The 24930-nt window shown below is 46.0% G+C and overlaps 1 protein-coding gene across 5 annotated transcripts in view; it reads right to left on the reverse strand.

Annotated features, from left to right (window-relative positions):
- Positions 1 to 549: 549 nt before the first annotated feature.
- The window catches only part of SLC25A15 (solute carrier family 25 member 15), a 30775-nt gene continuing 6394 nt past the window's right edge, over positions 550 to 24930 (reverse strand). For all 5 annotated transcript variants that reach the window (XM_068984232.1, XM_068984237.1, XM_068984236.1 and 2 more), the window contains 5 exons: positions 19683 to 19941; positions 8999 to 9136; positions 6185 to 6354; positions 4352 to 4510; positions 550 to 2997 (listed from right to left, as the gene is read on the reverse strand). In XM_068984232.1, the coding sequence (XP_068840333.1) occupies positions 2873 to 2997; positions 4352 to 4510; positions 6185 to 6354; positions 8999 to 9136; positions 19683 to 19941 (851 nt within the window). In that variant the 3' untranslated portion in view covers positions 550 to 2872. The remainder of the gene's footprint in view (positions 2998 to 4351; positions 4511 to 6184; positions 6355 to 8998; positions 9137 to 19682; positions 19942 to 24930) is intronic.

A 24930-nucleotide genomic window follows, 5' to 3' on the forward strand; every position in this document is an offset into this window, starting at 1 on the left:
GAAATTCCTGCAGCTGTCATCTGCAGAGGAAGATCAGCTGGCAGGCTTAGGTGGATGAGGTGAAAAGTGAGGAGAGTAAGATCTAGCTTTAATACTGGCAAAAGTTGGGAAACACCAATTTTTCAGAATCTTGATTTTTGAAATAGAGGCAATTACAGTTGGGGGTTTTTCTTCCCTAACCCTCCAAAGTGCATCAAAATTTCTGGCAACTGTGAGCGGTCACCCAATACTGCTTTTGCTCATAAAGAGAACTTGCTCATGGCCACCTGCAGGCCTGCTTTCCTAGAACGCAGTGCTAATAATTTGTTAAACAACTTGAGAAGTTTATAGAATATCAGAACGATATTGGTTTTCTTGAATAGGATTCACTGACCTGGAGGGACTTCCCTGGCAGTCCAGTGATTTAGACTCCACGCTTCCAATGCAAGGGACGCATGTTCAATCCCTGGTCAGGGAACTAAAAGCCCACGAGCTGCGCGGTGTGGCCAAAAAGAATTTACTGACCTGGAAGAGAACTATCCAAACTTGTATCAAGAAGTTTATTTTAAAAAATAGCATAGCATCCTGGGAAATCAATCACATCACATCCACAGCCTGGTGGAGGGACAGTAATTTTTGTGGGCCAAGTTTCATCACTGCAGTGTATAGATAACACGGATTTTTATCAGTAGTTGTTTTACATCAGGAATTTTGTTGACAAAGAACAATGCTAATTGCAATAAAACCACCAGCTTGAAATATCACCATACATGACTCAAGCATTCCCGACGGTTCTTTGCATATATGTACTTAAATCATATAGTCACCTATTAGGCAAATAATTTAATGACAGAACACAAGAATTTCTTTAAACATAGTATTTCAAGCTACTATATTTTTGTCTGGAGTACACATCTGAAATGGTACAAACTGTACCTAAATACTGAACCATGAGTTAAGCGAATAGCATGAAACAAACAAAAACACAATTCTGACTTTAAGTTCCCATTCCTTACTCCCATTCACTCTTAACTTGCCTCAGACGGTTTCTGTTGAAGAAATTCAGTTACATCTTTGCAGGACAACACAGGGGAAGTAGTACTGCCAGTGGGCTCTGGAGGAAGCCTCTTCCTGGGGGAACCAGTCCCCTTTGTTATTTTGGCTTCAGTCCAGGCCTGTCTAGATGAAGCACTACTCAGTAGCTACTGACCATTTAAATATGGAGAAAAGGTAGGTAGAAAAATGCTTTTCAAGACCAGGCATAACACGAACCCATTGGGCACAACGCTGAGCATCCTGCCTTCCTGACCTCCTGGCTTCCGGCAGGTGGCTAGAGTCACCACCGAGGCTTCAGGGAGAACAAAAAGCTTGCAGAAACTAGAGGTTTCCCACAGGGACAGACATACGGCTGAGGACTGTTACTAACAACACATCAGCCGCTGAGGCCGATTAAGACCTTTTTTATCAGAGCCCTGGGTGGTCCTGGGACCGGGCGGGGCAGCTCCCTTACACCAGACGACAGAGAATAGCTGCCCCTCCGAAGTCTGTAGAAACCCAATGAACTAGGGTTCGTGAGTAGTGCAGACAAACGGCATAGTTTAATAAAATGACTTGTTTCATTGATCAAGTCACACCCCAGAGACCACGTCGCTGAAATTCACGACAGCCAGAGGCCCACGTCAAAAGGCTCTCATGCTGGAAAAGCCTGACCAGGATTGAGGGATCCTGAGAGAAAAATTCAGCCCAGCTCACCTAACACCCCTCACGGGGAGGGCAAGTCCTAAGGATGTTTGAGAGGAGAGTGCTTCGCCCAGGAGCAGCCTATCCCCCAGATGCAGAGCCAGGGCCTCTCTGGGCTTCCGCAGACGGTTCCCTGGAGGGGCTTCTGATTGGCGGAAGCAAAGGAGGGCGTGGCCCAGAACGGAAAGAGAGTCCAATAGAATCCCTGGAACCCCACCCAGGCCAGGACCCAGAGACAGAAAGCAGCTCAAGGAAGCTGTCAGCCACCAGCTTCACCGAGCACCACGGCGGCGGCGGCGGCGGCGCCGTCCCCTCAGCCCCTTCCTCTAGCTCAAGCCCAGCAGAGGGGAGTCCCTTGGGAGAGGAGGGAGGAGAAGCCGGCTCCGGGCTGCTTCTCAAAGGCTCCGGACCACACCCAGCCCTATGTCGGGGCGCAGAATGTGGTCCTACCTGGAAGATAATTGGCACTGTTTTCACAGAGGAGCATCCTAGGAGAATCCAGCATGCTTCCTCTGAAACGTCAGTCGAGAACGTGAAAGCCACACCAGTATGCGGTACATTCTCCTTTTTAAAAATCTAGATGGACATCTTAAGTTTTCAAGCACCACAGGAAAACGTTTTAAAAACTGTACCCACTTAGTATAGTGTACTTGCTACGCAGATTTTTTTTTAAAAAAGAGACCCTACATCTAGAATGGATTACGCATTTATAACCATCCTCATGAAACATGATTACCTCATTTTTTTTTTTCTGATGCAATCTGAGATAAAACATGGAGCTACACTGTGCTTCACGCATGACACATAACCATCTAAACTGCATGGACACATACAGGTTTATGCAAATGCCCTTGATATAGTTCTACTCAGCCCTCCAGATTAGGTATACCTCGGACCAGCAGCCCACCTACCCTGCATGTCCCACCACGGACAAGAGCAGCAATTTTTCTATTTCAATACAATTATGGGCAGAAATTATATGCTATAAAATAGAGGCTCTTCTATAAAGTTTAAGGTAGAAGAATGGAAGACAAAAAAAAAATAATTTGCATGAAATCAAAATAACTCCACATTGGTCTTGTACTCTTTGAAACCCTGAGATGAACGGCAGTCCTCAAATGCCTGCACTTGGATTGAGGTTCGCTGCAACACTTCAGTATGCTTCGAACTGGTTCATCATCAACTTCCTGCTGTATTCATAGGCCAAGAAGAGGGCCCCATTGGCAGGGAACGCACGAATCAAGGTAGGTTTCAGTCCAGAATATAAGGCCGGTACTCCTAGAAGACAAAAGGGTGATCAAAGACTGAGATCCTTTCCCCCTCTTCTCGCAGATATCCCATGAACCCACACAGCATGGATATTTTTACACTTACAAATCCAGACAATAGAGCTAAAACCCAACAGTTATGGAGCAGGTTTCCCTGGGCTAATGGAACTAAACAGTCTAGTGGAAACAAGGGCAAGGGCAGGTCTCCCAGTAAAGCTGGTGAATATTCACCAATCCCGTGCCTGTTAACTCCTAGTAGATGGATGTGGCAGAGCGGGACCACATGGGCCGACAGAAGGCAACCAGAGTCACAGATGGCAGCGGCTCTGCAGCTTCACGTGGGGGCGAGGACCATGAGGCAGTGGTCCAGGAGGAAGAACATGAATGAAGTCAGAAATCTGACCAGTATCAGGTTTCTAGTATCAGTACTGCCCAAGGCGGTTCTGAAGATCCAATCAGATAAAGGAGGTGTGAGTACTTTGTAAAACTATGAAGTGTAATGCAAATTGAAAAGGGATTACTGGGGACTTCCCTGGTGGTCTAGTGGCTAACCTTGCTCCCATTGCAGGGGGCCCAGGTTTGATCCCTGGTCAGACAACTAGATCCCACATGCCGCAACTAAAGATTCTGCATGTCGCAATGAAGACTGAGGATCTCACATGCTGCAACTGAGAACCGGTGCAGCCAACTAAAAAAACAAACGGGGTTACTATTAGTAATAGACGTCTTGTGCTCTATCTGGGGTTAAATCAGTTTCTGCATCTTTACTGTGCTCGCTCTCAAGACATGCATGCGCCAAGTTTTAAAATGCACAGTGAATGCCAGAAGGACAGGTCTTTACTCACTAGTAGCATAAAATCGACTTTACACAACCGGTACTTTCAAAAGTCTTCATCCTCCTGTATAACCAAAACCTGATAGCAAATAACCTTCCGAAATGGCTTAGTGCCTTTCTCATTCCAGAAGTCTTAGCATTAAGGATGCACACTATTTGAAATGTCTTAGCAATTCCATTAGAGCTCAGCTTCTGATAATATTGCTTAGAACAAATGGTGCTAACTTCGAAACATCTGTCCTCTTAGACAAAAGTATATACTTTAAAAATTCCCTCTAGGCTATTTGGAAAAAAAAATCCTGGCCTAGAGGTTAGGAGTCAGGAACTTGAAACATTCTTGAGAATAATCAAAGAACCTAAAGAAAGGGGTTTGAAAACAAATCCACAAGTGTGGGTTATATACACAGTTAGAAAAGGTTATGAGGTGGGGGAAAGAGAGCCATTATCCATGTGATCAACCTCAGCAAGACTAGCAGCGAAATGACCGCTCTCTACACACCACCTCTGGTTCGGCCAATGGCAGACTCACCTTCATTTTTCACGATGCTTATAAAGGTTCCGATAAATCCCGCCTGTTTTCCAGACATAGAAAGAACTTGAATCCTGGATTTGATACAATCCACTGGGTAAACAGCAAGCCACAGGCAGATTCCACCAAATCCACCACTTAACATCAAAGGGACAGGGCCTAGAGGAGAAAATGAGCAAATGGTATTTTGTCTCGAGCACAGGGGATGTGACATTTTCAGAGGTCAGGGCAGCAGGGACTGCAGGTGGGTGTAATTACCAGCGCGGAAGCTGCGGAGCACAGTTCTCTGGGGCAACGATCTAAGAACACAGGGTCCTTGTGATAGCCTGGGGGCATCCCTCATGATGCCAGGGGCAGGGGCAGCTCCAGGGAGGGTCAGATTTAGGCTGGTCACTGTGGCCCTCCTGCCCTGTCCTCCAGAGGCCTGCCCCCCACCCCTAACCAGAACCATCAGACCCAGCAGCATGGCAACACCCTGCCACAAGGAGTAAGAACAGAGGCCACGGAAACACAGGCTGCATCTTTTTCAACTTTCTCTTAAGTATTTTAATATATTAATACCCTACAGCCCTGATTCTCCCTTTATCATGAAAATCTGAAGTTATCTTATTAAACGTGACAGTTAAGCCTGGGAGCACGACGATCCTCAGAACAGGTCCAAAACCCTGAATGGAGGTGTTTAAGAAAAAAAATGTAATCACTCACGAGCCAAGCATTGGGTCAAGCCACTAATGAGGATACACGAGAAGGAAGGACTCTTCTCATTGCTCTCAAAATATTATCTATCAAGGGGACTTCCCTGGTGGCCCAGTGGTTAAGATTTCACCTCCCGTTGCAGAGGGGCTTGGCTTTGATCCCTGGTCAGAGAGATAAGATCCTACATGCTTGCTGCACGGCCAAAAAAACCAAAACACAAAACAAGCAATGTTGTAACAAATTCAATAAAGATTTTTTAAAAAATGGTCCACATAAAAAAAAATCTTTGGGGAAAAAACAACAACAACACTATCAAAATTTACTACGAAGTTTAAGCTTATTCAGAGATTCTTTACAGGTGATTTCCCCCAGGAAAAATGATGTCTGCAATCTTCCTTAAAATGGACCCAGAGAGAATGCACAAATGGTATTCCAGTAAAATAAGCTTGGGAAGTCTTGCTGCAGTCCCTGCCTTGAGCAAACTACCTAGGTGGGAGGAAGGTGCTAGTTACCACCTGCCACCACGGTTACTCCCTGGCATCCAGAGGCGCCTTGGGCCAGGCGGACCCACCATAAGGGGGCGCCGTGCACAGATTCCATAGCAACCACCACCACCTGGATACTTTGGCCACCAGATGCGAAGAGCTAACTTATTTGAAAAGAGCCTGATGCTGGGAAGGGAATCCCTGCTGGCTCAGACGGTAAAGCGTCTGCCCACAATGTGGGAGACCCAGGTTCGATCCCTGGGTTGGCAAGATCCCCTGGAGAAGGAAATAGCAACCCACTCCAGTACTCTTGCCTAGAAAATTCCATGGATAGAGGAGCCTGGTGGGCTACAGTCCATGAGGTCGCAAAGAGTGGGGCATGATTGAGCAACTTCACTTCTTTGATGCTGGGAAAGATTGAGGGCAGGAGGAGAAGGGGACGACAGAGGATGAGATGGCTGGATGGGATCACCGACTCAATGGATGTGAGTTTGGGTAGACTCCGGAAGTTGGTGATGGACAGGGAGGCCTGGCGTGTTGCGGTTCATGGGGTCGCAAAAAGTCAGACACCACTGAGTGACTGAATTGAACTGAACCACCACCAGGAAGCCAACACTTCAAACCCACCTGTGGTCCTCACCAACAGGCTTACCTAATTCGTCTTTCGATCTCCCCGAGGCAAAAAATGACCGGCTCAGTTCATAGCCACCAAAAAACAAGAAGTAGCCTGGTACTTCTCGAAGTAAAGTACTTGAGAGTCCATGGTAGAAGCCCAAGGGGCCGTCCTTCCTAAAGACAGTCTTCACGACAGACCAGACTGTGCTGGGTGGAGACACAGGGTGACAGAGAGTTAGGACAACATTCACACCCATCCTGTAGGCCTGACGGAGCTCTGACCACCAAGCAGCTCGTTTTATAAACAGAGCTACCAGAATTCCAGCCCTAAAAGGCTTCTGTGGGAAAGAAATCTCTCAGATACAATTATTTTATAACAAGTTTATTTCATCACTTGAGCTAGTCCATGTAAAGATATTTTATTAAAATGAATGCATATATTTCTAGAAATCATTATCAAAGATCTAAAAGAGTCAATTACACCCATTTTTTTCAATAGTGAGTAAGTGAAACTACAATGAGATTGTCCAAACTCAGCGAGAATAAAATAGCATTGTTCATGCCGAGTCGCCTTACCGCCTTCGATTTCTATCTCCTCAGCCTTTCTTTTGAGCGGGTATATTTTGAGTGAACTGGTTGTGCAGGTGTTTAGGGTTTTGTTTTGCTTCCATCCAGGAAAGTGAGTAAGGAGCCTTTCATGTTACTTAAAGGCAAGAACAAAAGAAATTCCAACAGCTGAACTACGTCAGGCTAGATGCACCCAGCATTCAGTTCTTACAGAGGCAGGTGTGTAAGAATTGTTTACTTGAAGCAGATCAGGGCCTGAGGCAGCCAGAACATGGCACTCTGTGCAGGCTCTTCTTCCTGATGGTGTCTGGGGTGGGCAGGCCTGTTCCTGATAGCACCAGAAACCAAGCCTGTCGGCTTGGCAAGCCCCTCACTCCTCACTGTGTTCTCAATAGGTGACCTGGCTTGGACCAGAGAGGGATCAGGCCCCAGGTAACAAAGGCCATCTGCTTTTATTGATGGTCTGCCTTCCCAGGCATTATCCACTAGCCAGTCCCTGCCTGCAGTGCCCTCTCCCTCTATACTGAAGAAGTAATGTAATCCAGGGTTTCCCTGATGGCTCAGCAGGTCAAGAACCTGGCTGCTAATGCAGGAAACACAGGAGATGCAGGTTCGATCCCTGGATGGGGAAGATCCCCTGGAGAAGGGCATGGCAGCCCATTCCAGTGTTCTTGTCTGGAGAATCCCATGGACAGGGGAGCCTGGCAGGGTACAGTCCATAGGGTCGCAAGTGGTTGGACACGATTGAGCAACTGATGCAGGCATGCACAAAGTAATTCAACTCAACACAGTCAGCCTAGTCCCAATCCAGGTCTCAACCCTCAGCTACCATATTCCCGGCTTGAGCACTGCTGTACCTGAAACATGTTTTCTTTTGTACAGGGTGTCCAGCTACCAGAGTCCTTTGGATCTAACAATTACTTTTTAAAAAATACTTTAAACGACTTTCAAGAGACAACTTTCTGGGTGCTGTTAATGCACTATTCATCTGGGCACCAACTGTCAAAAAAGGTTCATTTGTGACTATTTGCAGAACTGCACACTTAAGATTTCCTATGATTTCTGGGTGTGTTTGTTACTGTGTGTACACTGTATTTCAATGAAAAAAAGCATTAAAGACTTTTGAACTTCTAGGCTATGAACAATAGATTCAAATAGGTTGTAATGAATCTCTTGGCTGCAGGAAATATGGTGCTATTATGAACCCCGTTTTCATTGGAAGGAAACTGACGACTCGGAAAATGGTCAGTTTATCTACCAGTTTTTCCCAGCAGTTTATTTATTGGCTTTTGAGTTAACCTCAGCAATATCCATGACCAAACCTTTCATTAGTTAAATAAGCAAATTTTGGGATGAATAAGGATAATAAATTGCTTTTTAATTCAAATAATAAATAATAGTGTATATGATTCATACATTCACGGGATAACTGAAGCACTGAAGACTTGCTAAGCTTACGAGGGTTTGATGAATGTTCCTTTGTAGGTATACTTAAAGGACTTCTTCTTGTTTAGTCACTAGGTCATGTCTGACTCTCTGTGACCCCATGGATTGTAGCCTACCAGGCTCCTCTGTCCATGGGATTCTCAAGGCAAGAATACTGGAGTGGGAAGCCGTTCCCTTCTCCAGGGGCACTTGAAGGATTAGGGAAGGGGTAAAGGAAGTTACTACCAGGATCTGGTGTGATCAGCATGAGCACCGATGTGAAACTGGGGAGTGAGCAAATATTCATCCCAGAATCCAAATCGGCACCTAGGAAAGCTCAGCCTCAGTTCCAAAGCTGCTGCTATGTGTTTCCAGGTATATATGGAGGTCATGCCTTAGGCTCTCCACAGGCCAAATGAGGTAGAAGCCCTGCTTCTCCACTTTTAGGATAAGAAATATTTGCCTACAGGGACTTCCCTGGTGGTTCAGTGGTTAAGACTCCACACTTCCAATGCAGGGGATGCCGGTTCGATCCCTGATCGTGGCACTAAGATCCCACACACCTCATGGCACAGCCTCCCCCCAACAAAAAAAATTTGTCAATTAGGAAAAATAATAAATCATTGTTAAAAAAATGTCTTTTGCCTACATTCTTGGGTGGGTGGTGGGTCCAACCATCCCAAACTGTCCATTCAGAAAATGATTCACGGATTGGTGGGCACGGGGCGGGGGTGGTGGTGGGGAGTGTATGGAGTAGATAAACTGTTCTGCCTCTTAATTATAGCATAATGTAAAATTTAAAAATATTCCTTACATCAAGGCAACAGAGACCTGGCATTTGTACACGGGCAGCACTTACTTCTGGCTTTTGGCTATCTTTCCCGACGTCTCCATCTCGTACATGGTCTGCAGCCGGCACTTCACCAGCTCCGTGGGGCAGAGGACCAGGGCAGCAAAGGCAGAGGCGAAGGAGCCGGCAGCTGCATTCTGCAGGTCACTGGAAGGATGCAAGCACAGGCGGCCAGTTACTCATTCACTCGGCACTGGGCATGCTCCTACACGGATGGTAAAGCAGAGCGACCACAGGTGGAGAGGAACGCTCCTTCAGCGCCCAGCAGGCGCCCACCCGGCTTCCTCTGAGGAGCCCCCACCCCGTGGGAGTGATAGCAGCACCCTGACTCCCGGGGAGAATGATGCTTAAGAGATGATGCCAACGTGCTCAGTCACGCAGCTGCTAAGTGGCAATGCTAGGCTTCAAACCCAGGTCTGTCTGATGGCAAACCCATGCTTCTTTTACTAGTCATAGAGCTATGGCCTGGACCCCACCCCCAGATTCCAATGTTGAAGCCTTCACCCTCCGTGTGATAGTACCTGGAGGAAAGTCTTTGGGGGGTAATTAGTTTGAGATGGGGTCTTGATGTGATTAGTGGAAGACACTGGAGAGCAGGCTGGTGTTCTCTCCACCATGTGAGAGGTCAGGCAGGCATCCCTCTGCAAACCAGGAGACGGCCCTCGCTGGACACCAAATGAGCCAGCACCTACCTCATTCCTAAGACTTCCTAGCCTCCAGAACCGTGAGGAACAAATGTTTATTTTTAAACCACCCAGTCCAGGGTATTTTGTTCTAGCAGTCAGAACTAAGACAAAAAGTGACACAGAGAAACCAAATATGGAAGAAAAAATTCCCCAAGGTCCCACCACCCCAAACACATACTCATTAATACTTCACTGTGTTTGCTGCTGAGCTTTAAATAAAACCAGTTTTCAAGGCCATCCCTATATGCTCTGCATCCAGCCCAGAGCAACAGCAAGTGTAATGTAACTACTACAGATGAAACTAAGATCACAGCCTCTGGTCCCATCACTTCATGGCAAATAGATGGGGAAACAGTGGAAACAGTGACAGGCTTTACTTTGGGGGGCTCCAAAATCACTGCAGATGGTGACTGCAGCCATGAAATTAAAAGCCGCTTGCTCCTTGGAAGAAAAGTTGCGACCAACCTAGACAGCTTATTAAAAAGCAGAGACATTACTTGGCCAACAAAGGTCCATCTAGTCAAAGCTATAGTTTTTCCAGTAGTCATGTATGGATGTGAGAGTTGGATTATAAAGAAAGCTGAGCACCAAAGAACTGATGCTCTTGAACTGTGGTGTTGCAAAAGACTCTTGAGAGTCCCTTGAAGGGACTAGACCTGATAGACAGTGTCTGATGAACTATGGATGGAGGTTCATGACATTGTACAGGGATTAAGACCATCCCCATGGAAAAAAAAATGCAAAAAAGCAAAATGGCTGTCTGAGGAGGCCTTACAAATAGCTGCAAAAAGAAGAGAAGGGAAAAGCAAAGGAGAAAAGGAAAGATATACCCATTTGAATGCAGAATTCCAAAGAATAGCAAGGTATGATAAGAAAGCCTTCCTCAGCGATCAATGCAAAGAAATAGAGGAAAACAATAGAATGGGAAAGACTAGAGATCTCTTCAAGAAAATTAGAGATACCAAGGGAACATTTCATGCAAAGATGGACTCAATAAAGGGCAGAAATGGTATGGACCTAACAGAAGCAGAAGATATTAAAAAGAGGTGGCAAGAATACACAGAAGAACTATACAAAAAAGATCTTCATGACCCAGATAATCATGATAGTGTGATCACTCATCTAGAGCCAGACATCCTGGAATGTGAAGTCAAGTGGGCCTTAGGAAGTATCACTATGAACAAAGCTAGTGGAGGTGATGGAATTCCAGTGGAGCTATTTCAAATCCTGAAAGATGATGCTGTGAAAGTGCTGCACTCAATACGCCAGCACATTTGGAAAACTCAGCAGTGGCCACAAGACTGGAAAAGGTCAGTTTTCATTCCAATCCCAAAGAAAGGCAATGCCAAAGAATGCTCAAACTACCGCACAATTGCACTCATCTCACACACCAGTAAAGTACTGCTCAAAATTCTCCAAGCCAGGCTTCAGCAATATGTGAACCATGAACTTCCAGATATTCAAGCTGGTTTTAGAAAAGGCAGAGGAACCTGAGATCAAATCACCAACATCCGCTGGATCATAGAAAAAGCAAGAGAGTTCCAGAAAAACATCTATTTCTGCTTTATTGACTATGCCAAAGCCTTTGACTATGTGGATCACAATAAACTGGAAAATTCTGAAAGAGATGGGCATATCAGACCACCTGACCTGCCTCTTGAGAAACCTGTATTCAGGTCAGGAGGCAACAGTTAGAGCTAGATATGGAACAAGACACTGGTTCCAAATAGGAAAAGGAGTACATCAAGGCTGTATATTGTCACCCTGCTTATTTAACTTCTATGCAGATTACATCATGAGAAACGCTGGGCGGGATGAAGCACAAGCTGGAATCAAGATTGCCGGGAGAAATATCAATCACCTCAGATATGCAGATGACACCACCCTTATGGCAGAAAGTGAAGAAGAACTAAAGAGCCTCTTGATGAAAGTGAAAGAGGAGAGTGAAAAAGTTGGCTTCAAGCTCAACATTCAGAAAACTAAGATCAAGGCATCTGGTCCCATCAATTCATGGCAAGTAGATGGGGAAACAGTGTCAGAATTTTTTTTAGGGGGAGGGCTCCAAAATCACCACAGATGGTGATGCAGCCATGAAATTAAAAGACGCTTACTCCTTGGAAGGAAAGTTATGACCAACCTAGACAGCATATTAAAAAACAGAGACTTTATTTTGTCAACAAAGGTCCGTCTAGTCAAGGCTATGGTTTTTCCAGTAGTCATGCATGGATGTGAGAGTTGGACTATAAAGAAAGCTGAGTGCCGAAGAATTGATGCTTTTGAACTGTGGTGTTGGAGAAGAATCTTGAGAGTCCCTTGGACTGCAAGGAGATCCAACCAGTCCATCCTAAAGGAGATCAGTCCTGGCTGTTCACTGGAAGGACTGATGTTGAAGCTGAAACTCCAATACTCTGGCCACCTGATGCAAAGAGCTGACTCACTGGAAAGGACCCTGATGCTGGAAAAGATTGAGGGCAGGAGGAAAAGGGGATGACCGAGAATGAGATGGTTGGATGGCATCACTGACTCAATGGACATGAGTTTGGGTAAACTCTGGGAGTTGGTGGTGGACAGGGAGGCCTGTCATGCTGTGGTTCATGGGGTCACAAAGAGCTGGACATGACTGAGCAATTGAACTGAACTTGGACTGCAAGGAGATCCAACCAGTCCATCCTAAAGGAAATCAGTCCTGAATTTTCATTGGAAGGACTGATGCTGAAGCTGAAACTCCAGTACTTTGGCCACCTGATGCAAAGAAAAAAAAGTGAAGTTGCTCAGTTGTGTCTAAACCTCTGCAACCCCATGGCCTGTAGCCTACCAGGTTCCTCAATCCACGGGATTCTCCAGGCAAGAATACTGGAGTGGGTTGCCATGCCCTCCTCCAGGGGATCTTCCCATCTCAGGGATCGAACCCAGGTCTCCCACATTGCAGGTGGATTCTTTTCACCGTCTGAGCCACCAGGGAGGCCCATGAGAGAGAGAGTGAGACTACTACAAGCAACCATATGCCAACAAAATGGACAACCTAGAAGAAATGGACAAAGTCTTAGAAAGGTACAACCTTCCAAGACTGAACCAGGACGAAATAGAAAATATGAACAGACCAGTCACAAGTACTGAAATTGAAAATGATTAAACGGCTTTTAACATGGGCCTTCCCTGGTGGTCCAGTGGTTAAGAACCCTCCCTGCAATGCAGGGGACATGAGTTTGATCCCTGGTCAGGGCACTAAGATCCCACATGCTGCAAGGCAACTGAGCCCTGGAGCTGCAACTACAGAGACCTGTGCTCTGGAACCTGCGTGTCACAACTAGAGTCTGTGAGTGGCAGTGAAGATCCCGCATGCTGCAACTAAGTGAAAGTGAAAAAATGAAAGTGAAGTTGCTCAGCCGTGTCCGACTCTTAGTGACCCCATGGACTGCAGCCTACCAGGCCCCTCCATTCATGGAATTCTCCAGTTAAGAATACTGGAGTGGGTTGCCATTGCCTTCTCCAACTACAAAGCTACACTAATCAAACAAAAAACTGGCAAAAAAAAAAAAAAAACCCAATATGAATCAATATAACAGGACAGAAAGTCCAGGGATAAACCTACACACCTGTGGTCACTAATCTATGACAAAGGAGACAAAAACATACAATAGAGAAAAGACAGTCTCTTCAATAAGTGGTGCTGGGGAAAATGGACAGCTACAGGGAAAAGAATGAAATTAGAACATTCTCGAACACCACACACAAAATTAAACTCAAAATGGATTACAAATCTAAACACAAGACCAGATACTATAAAACTCAGAGGAAAACAGGTAGAACACTGACAAACTGCAGCAATATCTTTTTGAATCTGCCTTCCAGAGTGATGAAAATAAAAACAAAAATAAACAAATGGGACCTAATTGAACTTAAAAGCATTTGCACAGCACAGGAGACCATAAGAAAACAAAAAGACAACTCACAGAATAGGAGAAAATATTTGCAAGCAAAGGAACCAACAAAGGATTTATCTCCAAAAATATACAAACAGCTTGTGCAACTCTAATCAAAAAAACCACCCAATCTAAAAATGGGCAGAAGATCCAGACATTTCTCCAAGGAAGATACACAGATGGCCAAAAAGCACATGGAAGATGTTTCATATCACTAATTATTAGAGAAATGCAAATCAAAACTACAATGAGGTATCACATCACACTGGTCAGAACAACCATCATCAAAAAGCCTACAGACAAATGCTGGAGAGGGTATGGAGAAAAGGAAAGCCGCTTACACTGTTGGTGGGAATGTAAATTTGTACAACCACTGTGGAGAACAGTGTGAAGGTTCCTAAAAAACTAAAATTAGAAATAAAAATAGAAAATGATCCAGCAATCCCACTTCTAGGCATATATCCAGAGAAAATCATACTTCGAAAAGATACATGTACCCCAGTGTTCACTGAGGCACTGTTTACCACAGTCAAGACATGGAAGCAACCTAATCGTCCACTGACAAAGGAATGGATAATGAAGATGTGATACATACATACATGGAATATTATGCAGCCATAAAAAAGCAATGAAATAATGCCTTTTGCAGCAACATCAGTGGACCAAGAGATTAGCATACTAAGTGAAGTAAATCAAAGACAAATATCATACAGTATCATTTATATGTGTAATCTTAAAAAAAATTAAACAAATGAATTTATTTACAAAAACAAACTCACAGACTTCAAAAACAAACTTAAGGTTACCAAAGGGGAAACATGGGAATAAATTAGGAGTTTGGGATTAACATATACACACTACTATATATAATCAAGCCAGTTTTAGTCACTCAGTCGTGTCCAACTCTTTGCGACCCCATGGACTGCAGCACGCCAGGCTTCCCTGTCCATCACCAAGTTCTGGAGCTTGCTCAAACTCATGTCCATCGAGTTGGTGATGCCATCCAACCGTCTCATCCTCTGTCATCCCCGTCTCTTCCTGCCTTCAATCTTTCCCAGCATCAGGGTCTTTTCCAGTGAGTCAGTTCTTCACATCAGGTGGCCAAAGTACGGGAGTTTCAACTTCAGCATCAGTCCTTCCAAGGAATACTCAGAACTGATTTCCTTTAGGATGGACTGGTTTGATCTCCTTGCAGTCAATCAACAAGGGCCTACTATATAGCACAGGGAACACCGCTCAATATTCTATATTAATCTACATGGGAAAACAACCTTAAAAAGAATGGAGATAGTTTTATATATATATATATCTATATATCTAATTATCACTTAGCTGTACACCTAAAACTAATAACATTGTAAATAAAATATACACCAATAGAAAATAAAAATTAAATTTAAAAAACAGTGTTTTGGAAACCATTAAAAAAAAGTTACAATAAACTAATGGTTACAGAAACTGGAGTCAAACATTACTACAGGCAAAGCTTACTTTACTGTGCTTCACTTTACTGCACTTTGAAGACACTGCATTTTTTAAAATCAAAGGTTTGTGGCAATCCCAAGTTGTCACATGATGGCTAGTATTTTTTAGCAATGAAGTATTTTAAAATTGGGCTTCCTAGGTTTTACCTACATTCAGGAGACCTAGGTTTTACCTACATTCAGGAGACCTAGGTTCAAGCCCTGCGTTGGGAAGAATCCCTGGAGAAGGAAATGGCAATCCACTTAGTATTCTTTTTTGGGAAATCCCATGGACAGAGGAGCCTGGCGGGCTACAGTCTATGGGGGTCACAAGACTCAGACATGACTTAGTGACTAAACCACCATTTTAAAATTAAGGTAGGTACATTGGATTTTGAGGCATAATACTATTGCATACTTAACAGATTGCCTTTCCCTCCTCCAGGGGATCTTCCCAATCCAGGAATCAAACCCAGGTCTCCACGCTGCATTGCAGGTAGATTCTTTACCAGGTTAGCGACAAGGGAACCCCACAATATGGAGTAAACTTAACTTTATATGCACTGGGAAACCAATCTGGAACCAAACCCAGAATATGTGACATGTGCCTGCACAAAGCCAAGGGCCGTCTGCCCTCTCCAATTTGATTTCCTGCCTCTGGTGGCCTGGCATTGGTGCCTCAGGTGACTGTGAAGTGGGTGCCCAGGGCCAAGCCAGCCTGTTGCACACCCAGGCCTCAGAAGAGCTGGCTTGGAGTGGGCTCTCTTTCAGGAGGGAGACGCTGGCCTTCCTTTTAGAGACCGACATGTCAGAGCATTACCAGAAGAGCCAGCTCCACAGTTACACCGGCACCCAGCTTTCTAGGGGTGGGGACTGCCAGACACTGTCCCCTCCAGCCTTCCCACTTCACTCCTGCTTGGCTTGTTTGTCAAAACCAAAGCTTAAGTGGTTTGTCTCTTGGCTAGCCTGCAGATCTGTACTTGGCCTCCCTCTGGGGCTCTCTGTCAACCTGCTGACAGGCCGTAGTCAATTAGGGTCATTGACCAGGGTTGGCCAAGCTTGCTGGAACAAAGGTGGCACTGATAAATGCAGACGGCTATTCAATCTAAGAGGCAGTAACGCCTGAACGAACCCCAAGCATGCTGACACAGGGCAGCACAAGGCCAAGTCGGATCTGCAGTGGACTTTGGCTTTCTAATAAATACTTTTTGCACAGGTGAGGGACACGGGCCTCAGGCTGTGCCCGTAGTATAAACGTTTAGACCTGGAGCTCAAGCGGCAGTCAGTGTGGCTGGGATTGGTAAGAATCAACTGTTTTTGTCACCCACTCAACAAACATGTACCTGTGTATTCCTGCTGTGTCAGACTCCTTCTGGCCAAGGATGGAAAGAGAACACTACTCAGGGGCGTGTTCAAACTGAGAATAGACAAATATTTACAGCAGTCCTGCAGAAATTCACCAGGTGCCCACAAGCAGGTCTTTGCTTTTGCTGCATCTGCGTAACTATTAATCTTATCTCTGGACCTGACCTCCTACAAAGTACTCCAGAGCCTGCCAGTGGTCTGATGGGAAGACTGCTGGTTGCAGGGTGCAGAAGACATGGCTGGGGTCCCGGCTGCATCACGTATTAGCCCGTGTCAGTGTCTGTGCCAGAGTTTCCCTGCCTATGAAACAGAGACCACTGCCTGCCTGGATGCTCTCACAGGACCACGGGATGAGGGCTAGGGAAGCATGGCATGCATGTCAGAGCTTTACAAGCTCTCAGGCAGTATATGCTCAATGGTAATGAGCAACACTGCTCTGCAGAATGAAAAAAGGCACCAGGTCCCTGTCCCCCAAGTTCCAAAAAAAAAAAAGGGAAGGAGGGCTTCCCTGGGTGGTTCATTGGTGGAGAATTTGCCTGCCAAGGTAGGAGATGTGGGTTTGATCCCTGGTCTGGGAGGATCCCTGGTCTGGGAGGATCCCACCTGCCAAAGAGTAACTAAGCACAACTACTGAGCCTGTGCTCTAGAGCCCTGGAGCTGCAACTACTGAGCCCAAATGTTGCAACTACTGAAGTTCATGTGCCCCAGAGCCTGTGCTCCGCAACAAGAGAAGCCACCGCAATGAGAAGCCAGCACACGGAGTAGCCCCTGCTCACCACAACTAGAGAAAAGCCCGCACAGCAAAGACAACCCAGCATAGACACAAATAGAAAAATAACTTCTTTTTCTTGTTTTAAAACAAGGCAAAGGTGCTGGTTAAGCCAAGTGAAACAGGAAGACTTCTTCACTGCAGGATCTGCTCCGAATCTCCTGTGGCTACTCCTTCTCCAAGAATGCTATGCTATGTCGCTTCAGTCGTGTTTGGCTCTTTGCAACCCTGTGAACTGTAGCCCGCCAGGCTCCTATATCTATGGGATTCTCCAAGCAACAATACTGGAGTAGGTTGCTATGCCCTCCTCCAGGGGATCTTCCTGACCCAGGGATTGAACCCACGTCTCATTATGTCTCCTGAATTGGCAGGCAGGTTCTTTATCACTAGCAGTACCAAGGAGGCTAAAGGAGATTAAAGTTACAGGTTTTTTTCAGCTAAAAATTCTCTCCCTCAAGTGGAAAGAGCTCCAGTCACAGCTGTGTCCTTCCTGTGTGTCTCTACATGGGATACCACATTCTCCTGTTTTGGCTTCTGCTTATTTTTTTACTTCCTCTTTTTTCCTGATCCCCTCCTTACTGGATGATCCTATGACCCATGCTCAGTCCTACAAACATGTCTCCCTGGGTGATTTCATCCAGTTACGAGCCTTTAAAAATAAAAACAAACAAGCCCCATCCATCAAGATAAAATGGCTGCCTATAAACAGGCACCTCTCCACGGAACTGCAGAGAAGACTTTTGTACAAAGGGAATCTACTGTAGCCTCATGGGACCTATGGTTGCAACAGGATCTCAAATTCCCACCAAAATCCCAGCCAAGACTGCCATCTGCAACTGTGAAGATAAGAATACTTTTAAATGATACAAAGTAAATCTGGGCTTCCCTGGTGGTCCAGTGGTTAAGAGTCTGCCTTGCAATGCAAGGGACACTGGTTAGATCCCTGGTCTGGGAAGATCCCACGTGCCACAGGGCAAGTCCGTGCTTCACAATGACCAAGCCTGCGCTCTTTAGCCTGGGAGCTGCAATTACTGAAGCCCCTGTGCCAGAGAGCCCGTGTTCTGCAAGAGCAGCCTCAATGAGAAGCCCGTGCATTTCAACAAAGAGTAGTCCCTACTTGCCCCAACTAGAGAAAGCCCGTGCGCAGCAACAAGGACCCAACACAGCCAAAGGAAATATTTAAAAAACAATAATAAAATAAAATAAATCAATGTTCAAAAGAGCTAAGGGTTAATGTCCCAGTGCTTTCCAAATTCCTTCCATCTCTGTATAATAAATACCCAAGAGACGACCAAGCACACGCCAAAGTCTGATGTTTGGGGCACAGATGGCCCAGGAAACAGACCCTCACCTGCATCTTCTCAGCTCAGATGCTCTGACCCTCCTTAAGATTCCAACTTCCTCCTCAAACCTCTTTGACTGCATTTTACTGATGACATGGAACCTAAAACTCGGATCACAAGTCGGATCTCTGGTTTAAGCTCTGCACTTCCGTCTCGAGAAGTGGAACCCGTAAGCAGCATTTGAAAAGCGTGTTCCCCGAAAATCACATGATATCACTTACAGGTGGAATCTAATTTTTAAAAATGGCACCAATGAACTTATTTACAAAACAGAAACAGACTCACAGATCGTAGAACCAAACTTCTAATTACTAAAGGGGAAATGGTGGCAGGAAGGATAAATTAGGAGATTGGGATGAGCACACACATACTACTATATATGAAATAGATAACCAACAGGGTCCTACTATATAGCACAGGGAACTCAATATTCTGTAACAACCTATGTGGGAAAATAGTCTTGAAAAAGAATGGATATATGTATAACTGATTCACTTTGCTGTACAGCTGAAACAACATTGTAAATGAACTATACTCCAATCAAAAGGAAAAAAACTGGACTTCCCTGGTGATACAGTGGATAGGAATATGCCTGCCAAGGCAGGGGACACGGGTTCAATCCCTAGTCCAGGAAGATTTCACATGCCATGGAGCAACCAAGCCTGTGTGCTGCAACCACCGAGTCCACGCAATTACTGATGCCCATGTGCCTGGAGCCTGTGTTCCATAATAAAGCTACTGCAACGAGAAGCCTGCGTACCGCAACGAAGAGTAGCCCCCTCACTCTCTGCAACAAGACAAAGCTCATGCACAGCAGTGAAGACCCAGCTGAACCAAAAAATAATACTAATAATAAAAGAAAAGAAAAATGATCCTTAAAATAGAAAGAAAAGCACCTTCCTGAAGAATGGGACGAAGGTGAGGGTGGCTGGTTCTCCGTGGTGGATTGTGGGCAACTCTTTTACATAACACATATGTATGTGCTTGCCCAGTTTCCTATGACAGTGATGGATCACTTCAGAATCAAGAAAGTGGTTACTGTTAAAACAAACAAAAAAAGGAAATGTTCTTCCCAGTAAGGTCTCTTAGAGCTCTTGACCAAATAAGTGCTGGTTTTCAAAGAGGGTCGGCGCCCTCAACTCACCTCAGCTTGGCCTGCCGGTCCAGTCCAACCACCTTCCGCACCACCTGCTGGCAGAAGCCGTAGCACATGAAGAGCACGGAGTTCTCAGCGATGTTGGCGATGAGCGCCGGGCTGGTGCCCTTGTAGAAGCCCCGCAAGCCCACCTGGGAGTAGGTCTTGAGGCAGCAATCGGTGAGGCCCCGGTACAGGTCGGGGAACGTCTGCATCTTCACCTTCATGGTGTCGAAGGGCTGCCCGGTCAGGACACACGCGGTGCCCCCTGCAACCAGGACAGAGTCCTTGTCCAGCCCGAGTCCATGGCTTTGTGGCAGGCTGCAGCCCTGGGGACCCTTGGAGATGAGGGCCAGGCAGCCCACCCCCGGGCTAACTTCTCCATCATCTCCTTTTGACTTCTTCCCCCCCTAAGACCTTCTAGCCCAGTTCAGTAAAACTTCTAGGGGGTTCCCTGTGTGCCGGGTCCCCTGCCCAGCCCTGAAGGAGCTCACACTCAGCAGGGGAGAAGGACATGTTCAGCAATCAGAGCCACTGATGTGAAGGTGGGACGTGTGTTCAGGAGCATCGGTCAGAGGCACCCGGAGTTGAAGCCTGACTCTGCTATGAGATCCAGGACAAGCCATGTGACTTCTGAGCCTCAGTTCCCTACTGGGATAGCATGAGGATTAGGATAAGGGTCTAACATTACGGTTGCTACACAAGTGGGTAATTGATAGGGGTTAACTGTGTGTGCGTCCACATAAAAGGAAGGGGAGAGGAATGGTCTGGAAAGAGTTCATCACTCCTCTCTCTGTTGCCCAGTGGTCCTGATGACCATCAGAAAAATAACAGGAGACTAGGCCACAGAGAAAGAAAACAAAGAGCCGAATTAGTCCCCAAAGAGCTGAACGTTTGCCCCTATGGGAAAACCTCTTATCTGGACTCCAGTGACTTGTATTCAGACAGGAGCTGGATTGAAACCTACCTTGCTTCAGTTCAGTTGCTCAGTCATGTCCGACTCTTTGCGACCCCGTGAATTGCAGCACACCAGGCCTCCCTGTCCACCACCAACTCCTGGAGTCTACCCAAACTCATGTCCATTGAGTTGGTGATGCCATCCAGCCATCTCATCCTCTGTCATCTCTTTCTCCTCCTGCCCTCAATCTTTCCCAGCATCAGGGTCTTTCCAATGAGTCAGCTCTTCGCATGAGGTTGCCAGAGTATTGGAGTTTCAGCTTCAACATCAGTCCTTCCAATGAACACCCAGGACTGATCTCCTTTAGGATGGACTGGTTGGATCTCCTTGTAGTCCAAGGGACTCTCAAGAGTCTTCTCCAACACCACAGTTCAAAAGCATCAATTTTTTGGCACTTACCTTTCTTTATAGCTTAGCACACATATTTATATGCTTTTATACTGTTAAGAGTATTAAATACAGCAAAATCTAAACTGCATTCAATTCCAACTCTGATGTGAGGAAGAGAATGATTTATAAACCCTGCAACTCATTGGAAAAGACCCTTATGCTGGGGAAAGTGTGAGGGCAAGAGGAGAAGGGTGCAACAAAGGATGAAGTGGTTGGATGGCAGCACTGACTCATAGACACGAGTTTGAGAAAACTCCAGGAGATAGTGAAGGACAGGGAAGCCTGGCGTGCTGCAGTTCATGGGGTCACAAACGGCTGGACACAACTTAGCGACCGAACAACAACATGAACCCTGTGATATCCCCAGACCCTGGGCTGGGTCAGCATTTGGGGAGCTGTCCCTGGTGAACACTTCCACCTCCCCTTGGGCCAGAATGTCCCCTACCTGTGCCAGGACACACAACCATTGGATGAGGTTATTAAAGCCTCAGCAAAGTTGAAGAGAAGGCAAGCAACCTAATGTCCATAGACAGAGGAATGGATAAGCAAGAAGCGGTACATATATGTGATGGAATATCACTCAGCCGTGAAAAGGAATGGAACTGAGTCGTTTGCAGCGATGTGGATGAAGCCAGAAAAACAGATAACGTCTATTAACGTATACATACGGACTCCGGAAAAATGGTACTGATGAACCTATTTGCAGGGCAGGAATAGAGACACAGATGGAGACTTGTGGACACAGGAGGGTGAGACCAATTGCGAGGGCAGCACGGATGTCTGTACACTACCATATGTAAAAGAGAGAGCTAGTGGGAAGCTGCTGATAGCTGGGAGCTCAGCCTGTGCTCTGTGATGACCTAGAGGGGTGGGACGGAGACTCACGAGGGAAGGGATATATGGCTGATTCATGTTGTTGTACAGAAGAAGCTAACAACACTGTAAAGCGATTATCCTCCAATTTAAAAACAAAACAAAACAAAAAAGCCAGAGAAGGCTGACATAAAGTACTTCAGAAATGTAATTTCACAGCTTTGACATAATAAGTTACTTCAACTACGCTGTGGAAAGTAGAGATGGAGGGAGGGCTGTTAGGAATAACTCCCAATTATTGGTAGATGAACATTTACCCAAGAGTCTGAAAACGGAACTGTTAAGCAAGCACGGGTACGGTCTCCATGATCCTGTCACCATTGTTCCTCCCTTCTAGGAGAGCAATGACACGTTTCTGCTTTTGTCCTGCCCCACCATGGCCAGTCCTGAATTAGCGGAATATAATTTAATAAGATGTTACCGTAATTAGTCATTCCCTCCCAGGTACTGATGGGCTAGGATGAAATAAGATCCTACTCATGTCAAAAATAATCATTTCAAAAGAAAAGGTGACTGTCAGAATTTTTAAAGTGGGTTCATAATCTTGACAGCCTAGATGGGGCTACATGGAAGAAAGCATTTAATTCAGAGCATTAAAATCCTATCCTAACCAGGAGTTTTCCATATTTTCACCCAACCATCCTGAACAGCGCAGACATCTGGGTTGCTACAGTACCCATTTGCTGCTTATCTATAACAGTTTCCATCTCCAACAGGGAGAAAGTAGGAGGCTAATGTACTTCCAATGCTACCTACAATTCTCTCCCTTGATCCACGGATGCAAGCTAACTTCCTACGTAACTTGTGGCTGTCGTTTAGTCACTCAGCCATGTCCACCTCTTTTGCAACCCGGTGGACTGTAGTCTGCCAGGCTCCTCTATCCGTGGGATTTTCCCAACAAGAATACTGGAGTTGGTTGCCATTTCCTTCTCCAGGGGATCTTCCTGACCCAGGGATCGAACTCTCATCTCTGCCTCTTCTGCATTATGGATGGATTCTGTACCACTGAGCCACCAGGGAAGCTCGGACAGATGACACAGTCACGGCACTCACCACGGCCTGTGCAAGGAGGTGATAACTATTCTGAACACCAGCACAAACCCAAGACCAAGACAGTCCTCATACCTGCCGGGTCTACAAAGCTTTGAATAATTTACTGGAATTATCTCTTTCCCTATTTGCCTAGAGCTCAGACCTCTGATCATCTTGCTCTCCATAAGAAACAAGAGGGGGTTCCTCCAATCAAAAAAAATAATAATAATTTTTAAAAGTTCATTAAAAAGAAAAAAAAGAAACAAAACGGGGACTTCCCTGGCGGTCCAGTGGTTGAGATTCCAAGGCACAATTTGATCCCTAGTCGGGCAACTAAGCCCACAGGTTACAACTAGAGAAGCCTGTGTGCTTCAACAAAGACCCAGCAAAGCCCCCCAAAAAGAAAGAGACCCATTCTCTGCACTTTTGTGTAGGTGTCACTGTGGCACTTTCCTCTGCAGGAGACGTGTTGCAACCTACATCCTCTCAAGGTTGCGGGTGTGGATTTCAGTACTCCACACAGTAGAGCCAGCAGGTGACAAACGGTTGAGGAAATCCACCAGGGCTGAGACAGTGATGGTGGTGATGGACAGCGCTCGGGGAGGGCCATGGTGGAAACGCAGAAGCAGACCTTCACCCGGAAGGACCTGGCCACCTGGCCACCCACACGGAAAGGAGAGCCTCCGACCCACTAGGGGCAGTCAATGCTCCATTTAGTGGTGCAGAAAGGCGTGTCATTTTCAAAATATTCCAACCAAAGAGTGCTTTTGGTTTGTTGTTAATTGTGGCATTTGAAAGAATAAACCTCAATGATCTAAAAATGCCACATTTTGGGGACTTCCCTGGCGGTCCAGTTGTTAGAATGTCCTAACTCAGATGGTAAAGAATCTGCCTGCCAATGCAGGAGACTGGGGTTTGATCCCTAGGTCAGGAAGATCCCCTGGAGGAGGGCATAGGTACCCACTCCAGTATTCTTGCCTGGAGTATCCCATGGACAGAGGAGCCTGGCAGGCTACAGCCCATGGGGTCACAAAGAATCAGGCACTCAAGACTGAATGACTACCATTTGCAACAGGTGGTGTGGCTTCCATCCCTGGTTGGGGAACTAGGATCCCACATGCCAAAAAATAAAATAAAATGCCACTTTCTTGACTGCTTAAGCAAGGCACATTGCAACAGAGCAGTCTGGGGAAAGAATGCATCATTTTATATTGATAGTTGTTAAACTGCTAAACCTTCACGTACCACTAAGGTTTCCCTTTAAGGGGATTTAACTTTTGAGATCCAAGCTGCCTCATTTCAATAATTATCCAATTACCTAACCAACTGCTTTCAAATCCTCCCCAACCAGCTGCCTGGGCCTCTCGATCTTTCCCTGGCATCGCTCCTACAGCAGCTTCAGACATGGAAGCTGTGCCTTAGGGTAGACGAGCTGGACTGAAACACTGCTTGATGGAGAAGGTTTGTCTAGAAGACACACACAGAAGAACACGCAGGTCCTACACCCACATCACCTCCAACCACGGCTGCCTCTGCTCTCACACACATCGCTTCCATGGGTGGTCCACATCTACAAAGCACCAGGGGTCCTCTGCTCCTGGCAACAGAAAAATCCCACCAGTTTCCCCATCCAGAGAGCTGGGGCAGTGAAGCCTCCAAAGGAATCCCCACCTCTGGGGGACACTGTTGGCCATCATGTAGCATCAGAACAAAGATGACAGAACGGGGCAAGGCACCAGGCAGCCAAGGTCCTCACCTTGTCTTTATTTACATCTCTATTAATAGCTGTGCAGCCTTAAACAAACCCACTATCCCTCCCTGGGCCCCTTTTCTACACATACAAGAGCATTAGGGTCAAGGGTCTCTAAAGGCCCTTCTAGCTCCATCACTTAAAGGCTGAAACCTGTCAAAAATGGGATGGCTCCTTCCCATTCATACAGGGGGAGTTCTCAGGTCACGAGGGACCTCCTCTGCCCGGTATCTCACAGGCTTAGCACCCAGGAA

This window comes from Capricornis sumatraensis, chromosome 12 (assembly GCF_032405125.1).
Source record: "Capricornis sumatraensis isolate serow.1 chromosome 12, serow.2, whole genome shotgun sequence".
Taxonomy (NCBI): domain Eukaryota; kingdom Metazoa; phylum Chordata; class Mammalia; order Artiodactyla; family Bovidae; genus Capricornis; species Capricornis sumatraensis.